This window comes from Humulus lupulus, chromosome X, assembly GCF_963169125.1.
Source record: "Humulus lupulus chromosome X, drHumLupu1.1, whole genome shotgun sequence".
NCBI classification, from domain to species: domain Eukaryota; kingdom Viridiplantae; phylum Streptophyta; class Magnoliopsida; order Rosales; family Cannabaceae; genus Humulus; species Humulus lupulus.
This window is the reverse complement of record NC_084802.1, coordinates 213,594,613-213,603,262: the sequence shown is the minus strand read 5'-3', so window position 1 is coordinate 213,603,262 and position 8,650 is coordinate 213,594,613. Positions and strand designations below refer to the sequence as shown.

General features: G+C 30.9%; 1 protein-coding gene across 1 annotated transcript; it reads left to right on the top strand.

Annotated features, from left to right (window-relative positions):
• Positions 1-402: 402 nt before the first annotated feature.
• LOC133803509 (uncharacterized) lies at positions 403-3,511 on the top strand. Its single transcript, XM_062241574.1, has 2 exons — positions 403-1,246; positions 2,517-3,511. Exons 1-2 carry the CDS (start codon positions 638-640, stop codon positions 3,288-3,290), a joined length of 1,383 nt encoding a protein of 460 aa, XP_062097558.1. The 5' UTR covers positions 403-637; the 3' UTR covers positions 3,291-3,511.
• The last annotated feature ends 5,139 nt before the right edge of the window (positions 3,512-8,650 follow it).

The window sequence follows — 8,650 nt, the reverse complement described above, 5'->3', positions numbered from 1 at the left end:
ATTTTCTTTTCTTTCCTCTCATATTTCTCTTCTGCAAATACATAGGGATAAGTACCAATTATTCTGCTAAAAAAGAATAATATAGCCGTACACTCTTTCCTTTATTACACACAATTTCTCCATTAATTATTTTCCTCATATTTTCCCCCTCACTCATTTCAAATTTTCACTTTAATATTTTCTGTAAAAGAAAAAAAAATATACAATCCTAGATAAATTTGCAATTAAGAAAATAAATAGAAAAAGGTGTATTTATGAAAATTCGGCTATGAATGAATATAACTCCCTACCCTACCAAGGATACTTTTCCTCCTTATACTTTTTGTTGTGAAATTACAAAAATAGCCTCGAGACCTCTTCACGACAGTATCGTAATATATAAACATACGAACAATGTTCACGCCATCCTGGCACTACAACACACCCTCCCTCAGTTAGCTATATGCCTTGATAAGAAAGATTTTTTTATTTTAATTTTTTTTCCCTTCTAATATTAAAAAAATAATTATAATAATCCCAACTCTGTGTTCGTTGAATTCAATTATTTAATGGCAGAAGAAACTGAATTCAAGATCCGAGGGGAATCGAAATCGAAGAACTGGGTGGAGAAAAGTAGAGGAAGGAGAAGAAGAAGAAGATGCTGAAGAAGAAGAAGAACAACAACAACCACAACCACCATCATCTTCATCAAAATATGGCTATGTATTTCACCAAAAGGCTTTCCAATCTCGATTGTCGTTACTTTCTCATACTAATCCCACCACTCTCTGTAATCATCTTCATCTTCCTCCCATTTTCTTCACCTCCCACCACCAACCCATTCTCCTCTTTCGCTCCAATTCGTTCCTTCCTACTCGGTCAAGCCGAAAATAATGCCACCACCACCACCACCACCGCCACCACTCCTTTCTCAATCGATTCTCCGCCGCGAAACGAAACGGCGGAGACTCGGCGGTGGAGGAGGAAGAAAGATGAGTTGCTTAGATCGAGAGTGGCGGTTTGTTTAGTCGGCGGCGCTAGAAGGTTCGAGCTCACCGGACCTTCAATCATGGAGATGATTCTAAAAGAGTATCCGAATTCTGATCTTTTTCTTCACAGTCCGTTGGATCAAAAGGCCTTTAAATTCTCGCTCCTGAAGACCGCGCCGAAGCTCGCCTCGGTCCGAATCTTCGAGCCCAAACCCATACCTGAGACTGAGACCCAGGCTCGGGTTCTCACCGCTCAGAACTCGCCTAATGGAATCCAGGTTAATTACTTACCATTTTCTTTTTCTTTTTTTTTAAATAATATAATTAGTTTCGTTTCTTACACTAGTTTCTGAGCTTAAATTTACGTTAACTATCTCTGTCTTGATTGAATGTCGTTTTTTTCGTATTGAGATTTGCCGTTAATGGGTTAGTTTTTAATTATCGTCAAGAAATTTTCATCTGTTCTTCTTCGATGTGTGTTTTTTTTTATTATTTTTAATTATCAATGATTGTATTTTATTTTTTAAAAAAGAAGTTTAAGATTTTTTGTTCTTTTTTGCTCTACCTACTAAGCATAAGAAATTAAAATTAAAATACCCAGATTACCCTTGCTGCAGCAGCACGCCTACTTATATTTACCAAAATAATATTAGTTGACATTTTTTCTAACACAAAATTACGTTAGAAAAAAACCAAAAGCGACCTTTACCAACTTTTGAACTGCCCATATATGCTATTTCTTTTTAGCCAACTCACTCTAAAATTAGTGTTATTTTTTTGGTAAGAAACTCTAAAATTATTATCATAATTATTATTTTGCGTGCTGAGATTCTAAAATTAATGTCAACTGATCTGTTACATGTTTTTTTTTCCTTCGAAAATAAAAAAGTAGTATTTCGTAAAGACTGTTTCATTAAAAATTAGAAAAGTCAAAAGTCTTTGTTTTTGTTTAATAATTATTATGTCGCATAAGACTGTTGGCTCATAAACTATAATACAAGGGTTTTCCGACCCCTTTCCGGTTCCAACCCGTGAGAATTGCAATAATTTATGTTCACCACGTGTTAATGTGCTTCTCCAATATTATTTTATTTTCTTATTTCAGAGACTTATAATTTAAAATATTATTATTTTTGGCTGGGTTTTAACACTGACAAACAACGTTGCCAATGGCAGCCATTAAATTAAGTACAGAACAGCGCAGTTAAATTATTCGATGTGAGAACGAAATTCAAACATCTGTTAATAATTATTTAGTATCCTAATTTTTTATAACAAATATTTCATTTTTGATTGAGATTAGTTTATCAAGTAGTGAAGAATATGGATTTGTTCCTACAAAATTTGAGGTCGAAGTCTTTTTGGACATTTTACATCATAATTGTTATAGGTTGATGGTCATCCAATATAGTTTACTTCTAATGTTTGGCCATTGATTTTTGGTTAAATTTATCTAAATACTTGTTCGAATTTTGCTGCATGGATTGTCTTGTTATATGGTTTTGAAATTTGTCATTTTTCTAAGTTCGAAATTCGAAAATATTTCAGGGTCTTTTGCAGTATTTCCACCTCGTAGAAGGGTGTTTAACTCTTATCCAAAACTACCAAAAACGACAAAACTTCACGTACGACTGGATAATCCGAACCCGAGTCGATGGATACTGGAACGCCCCGCTCCACCCGAGAAACTTCGTAACGGGTCGTTACTTGGTCCCACCCGGGTCCAGTTACGGTGGCCTCAACGACCGATTTGGCCTCGGAGACTTCAACACCTCAACAGTCGCTCTCTCCCGCCTCTCCCTCATCCCAAAACTCGACTCGGCGGGGCACCATCAACTCAACTCGGAAACCTCCTTCAAAGCCCAGCTCACCACTCAAGGCGTGCCTTACGTCACCAAACGGCTCCCGTTCTGTGTGGTGTCGGACCGGAAGTACGACTTTCCTCCCAGCCGGTTCGGCGTGCCGGTGACCGCGTTGTCTAGTCGCGGCCCGCTGAGCGGAGCCAAGTGCCGGCCGTGCACGGCGGCGTGCCGTGGTGCGTGCGTGGCTGAAGTGATGCCGGGGCTTTACAAGGGATGGAGCTGGACCGATTGGGCCAACGGGACACTCGAGCTGTGCGACGCGCATGACGAGTGGGAAAATGGTTGGGAGAAGGTGTTTGACCGAGTCGCTGGGAAAAAACTCGCCGAAGAAAGAAAAAGGGTTCATAGATTGACTTTGAAGAAGTGCATTGACGATTTTGAAGAAATGAAGAAGCGAAGTTGGAATTGGGAGGCTCCGTCGCCGGAGCAGATATGTAATATCGGCTTGGAGGCCCATTGAAGTGTGTTTGGGCTTTGAGCTCTTGGGGTTTGACTGTAAATTGGGAAATAGTTCTTTAATTTGTTTCGTGTTTTTGCAGGAAAAATAGATATAGAAAATAAGTTTTTTGTTTTTGTTTTTGTAGTGTTATAATATAGTCTTATAGATGCCTTTCGAAACTATATTTCGTGCAGTGTTATGCCATTCAAAATAGTTATAACATTTAGAAATTCAAATCTCTATTTGAACCTGTTAGAGGTTACCACACTCACTCATAAAATGGTTATAAACCTTAAAAAAAACTTAACTAGGTAGAGAATCAGATAACAACAGACAAAGCTCAATTAATTATAAGAAAAGAAGGGTAAATTTAGGTTTTCAGAATAAAAATTGCAAAAGAAAATAAAACTAAAATGAAATTGGAAAAGCGACTGTGCTTAATTTATGATTCACATAAATCAAGTAAATGTAGTTTAGTGCTTTATTTATCTTACTCTTTTTATGTTTTTTGAAGGCACATTTATTTTGGGGAGTCTTTTATAATGCCTTAAATATGTAGTTTTTTGCTTAGTGTATTGTTTATTCATTTGTTTTTAATTATGTTAATAATTTGGTGGGGGGAATATTTCACGTACTTCTTGCTAATACGATATTCGAGTCACATGCCCAAATCATTTACGAAATGGAAAAAAGTAGACAAGAAATCCCATCTGATTTCTGGTGTTAGTGCCCCAAAACTGTTAGTCGTCTGCTATAATCACAGAGTCAACATCAATACCTACCAAGTTACCATACAGTCACAATAACCAAAGTTGACTCAAATTTAAATGAATTTGTTCTACTAAAGCATCGTTAATGACGTGGCCGAAAATGTTACTTGTGTAAGGTGGTCACCAGAGTCAACAAAAAAAATATATATTCAACTTAAAATTTTCACTTATCATTTTGTTCTTTTTTTATTATTTTTAATATTAATTAAATAAAATATTAAATTTTTTATTTCTTCAAAATTAATACCGTAATCACTCACGTTAGCACTAGAGATGCTCTAAGTTTTCTTGGAAAATATTTTCACTTTCATTTTTATACTTTCTTGTTTTGCTAAAGGGGCAAAAATTAATGTTTCCGTACATGCTCCTTTTCTAATTTTTTATTCCTTAGAAAAATGAGATAGCATTACTTGAGAAAACGATGCAGAAAGAAATAAAAGTAAAAGTAAAACAAGAGATTAGCAAGTATTTGAAGAAATTAAAATATGACTCATCTCAGTATAGAGCTTCTCGTTACAAAACATATTTATAGAGTACAATTACACAGAGAAGAACTAAAGTTGTTACAAGAAAATCCTAACAATCGGAGTGTCCAAAGTTCTAACTAAACTAACAAACTAACTGACTTAACAACTCAATCATATATTCAACAGTATTTGTAGTAACCCTAATCTATGTTGCTCATAATTAGATAGTACATATATTGCGGATGAAATGTGAACTTGTTTTGACTAAACGAATTTCATCATTTTTCCTTCTTCGATTATTTTGACTTTTATCATTGAAATTTATTCAACGCCTCAAAAAAAAAAAAAAAAAAAAACAAACAAACAAAAAAATTAACAACGTTCATAATGAGATGAACCAACCATTAATGATGTTGCCCACTACTTAGGCGCGTATCTCTTTCTCTTATTAGAATTAGGATTGACAATTTTTGTAAACGTGTCAGATTCGTGTCGACACGATTATTAAACGGGTCAACACGATACGACAACACGATTAATCATAATTATATGAAAAAATCATAAAACCTATGAAAATTATTTGTATTATCGTGTCTGACACGATTATGACACGACACGATTATTAAACGGGTCAACACGATTATGACACGACACAATTAAGGTAAACACGAACACGACTTGATTATTATACGTATAAAAAACTCAAACACGAACACGACACGATTATTAAACGTGTCACCCAAACCCATTTATTTTCGTGTCGTGTCGTGACCCAAATTGCTACCCCTAATTAGAATAACATTATTTTATTTTTTCTTTATAACTAGGTGTTCATATAAATCGCAAAGTGAGGTATTGTACTACACGAGACCGCTAAAAATCGTGACCGGTGAAACCGTTTTAAACGGTACGTTTTAACCGGATTGTTCAACTTTAAATGGTTTGATCATATTTTTTAGGCAAATCTACAAAAATGCACTAAAAGTTAAAAAAAAATCTGAAAAATACGGTACATTACCAAAATACGAAATTTTGGATAAAAATACGGAATGGCAAAAGTGTAAATACGGAGTGGAAAAATCATAAATAAAAGCTGCAAAATACAATTTTTTGTGATCAACGTTTACAAACTAGTAAATATCTGTTACAAACTTGTAAATATCTGTTACATGATAGAATTGTATTTTTTTTTTTAGATAAAACTTACAAACAAATTCGTAACTAAATTTTTTTATTTTTGTAACAATGGTTTACAAATATAGTTTTACAACGAAGAAATATATTTTTGTAACTAATATTTACAAAAATATTTTATAGTTAAGAAATCATAAACAAAATATACATAAAAATATTACACTTTTCCATATTGTTACAATATTGTACCAAAAATTACATGAACCATCATATTTATGCTATACAACTTAAAAAAATAAATTTAAGATATTCATTATTTATAAACACTTTATTGAATATAGTGCTGAAATACAATATTTTTTTTAAACAAGTTTTACATTTTTGTAACAACAATTTACAAAACTAATTTCACAATTGAAAAGTTTATTTTTGTAACCCACATTTACATAAATATTTATAAATTTATTTAATATGATTATTACAAAGATTTACAAAACTATTTTTTTAACTTTAAATATATTTTTGAAACAAAACTTGAAACTTGAATTAGATTATGATTTTGGTTTAACATTGAGTGCTGAGATTTGAGAAGCTATGATTTAAAAAATATATATAATATTTTTATAAAGAATAATAATATTGTGATTATCTTTAACTGTATATTGTAATATATAGTTATTAATATTAATTTTAATTAACAACATATTGTAACTTGTATAAATATTTATTTATTTTTTGAGTAATTGTATAAATATTAATTTTACTATTAATAAATACATATATTTTAAATAAAAATAAATTAATCTACTTTATTTTATTTTATTGAAGGTAGTAATTATAATTATTATTACTTTTATTATTAAAACAAAGGTAAAAAAAAATGGTTGGGAAAACCGTATGCCTGAATTCAAAGACAAAAAATAAATTAAAACAAAGGTCAACATATATATATATATATATATTGTTGGGGCTCCCGTATTTTTATAATTTATTAAACATACCGTATAAAACAATTTTTTTTTTTTATATTATGGTGGGAGATGTAATTATTCCTATTTTTTAACTCTCAAAGATTAATTAAATCGGACCAGACCATGGGTTTTCTAAAAATAAATTTTTAGAAATGAGGATGCAAGGGTTTGAATCCTTACCTCAATAGAAAGTCTATCCAACCATCCAAGCCAATCAATTTAATTGTTAAAAATATGTTTTCACTAGTATTTAATACATATACAAGTTACAAATATTGAAAAAGATAATTGTAAAGTCTCACATTGTTAGAAAGTAAAAAATTTCCTTTCCCTCTTCTATAAAATAATTCAAAATTCTTACATTTCTAACGATAAAAATACTAAGCTTCTTGTAGACATTTTATGATCTTAAAAAGTAAACTAAAATTATTATTAATATTAAATATAATTATTTAGTTAATGATTTATAATAAAAAAGTTTAAAAATTCAATATTTTGATTATAACCAAACTATTTATTTATAGTTTAATTTTTTATTTGAATGGTTTGGTTTTTCAATTTTAGTGGATTGGTTTCAAAATTCTTCTAAAATGCCCAAAGACAAACATTGTAGTAATAGTAAGCACTAGCATTGTAGCTTTACATTCAATGAAAAGGTTTTGTACCTTATTTGACTTTTAGCCACAGCTCATGCATGTGGATTCATGGAAGAATACATTTTCATTTCTTAAAAAATGAACACTAATGCAAAGGACAAGGCCTAATAGAAATTAGCTACGACTTTTAGGTGAATCGTCCAATAGATGGCGATAATCAATACCATAAATCCAAGTCCCAAGAATCTTCTGACTTTCATGTATTAGCAAATGTAATAATGTAGTGCTTCATAATATTATTTTTTGCTTTGTTTTTTGAACTGAATTCTTTTTCATTTTGTTTAAGAAGGTAGTTCCTCCCTCAAAAGAAGAGAAATTGTTGCTCAAGGGCCTAATTTGATTTGCATTAATTTGGGATGGACTAAGTTTAGAAATGAGGTATATTTTGTTTTGATAGTATAAAATATAATTAAATGTATTATTATTGAATTTTTTTTTATAAAGTTGTACGTAACTAAAAAACATTCCTCACTAATTAAGTAGACTGAGCACCCCTAATAGTTTCAGTAGTCAGATACACAATTGGATTTTAAGCGTCGGCCAAAGACTTTGAATGATTTTTTACATAAATATGATAATGTTTTTTAATATTTTTTTATGATTTTATTAAAAATTTATTTGAAAGGTATATATGTAACAATTTCTGTATCTAAAATTAAATCTATATGGAACTTAAAAATCATATCAATGAAAAAAGTAAAAAACTAAAACATAAAGAAGATTTGGTTTTCTTTTTTTTTTTTTGTTGGAAAAATATAGAATTTAAGCATTCTTAATTTATGTTTGTCGTTTGGGGCTAATAAGCTTATTCATAAATTAGTTGCGCACGCTTTTAGGGTAGATGAGGAACTTGCTTAGATAAATGAGTATCATCATTTTATTCTTGATGTATTATGCTATGGTTATTATCAATGAACTATTCATTGCTGCAAAAAAAAATAAAAGAAAAAAAATAGTTTCAATCGTAATAGACGTCACTTAATGTCAGTTGCATTTTCGTTAACATATGGTGTTGACATTATATGTTAGTTGCCTAGCAAATGATATCCCAAATGCGTCAAATAATCTAGCTTATTTTTAGGATTTTTTGACGTTGTTTGTTAGAAAATTGACAAACGTGTAGTGCGTTACACAAAATGTTCATTTGACGACAACCAACATATAATATATTTTTTTTATATCATAAAAAGTAGGTTCGTTATTGATGTATAAATATCCATACCTTGGTGGAAGTGCGACACAAGAAGGGATTATGCTGTAAATTAATGTCTAAAATCAGATATACAAAGTAAATTTCTCCCTATAAATGATCTCAAGAAATTCAAAAAACGTAATTAGAGTTCGACTTGATTTCTCTTTCGCAAATAAAGTATGTTTTTTTAA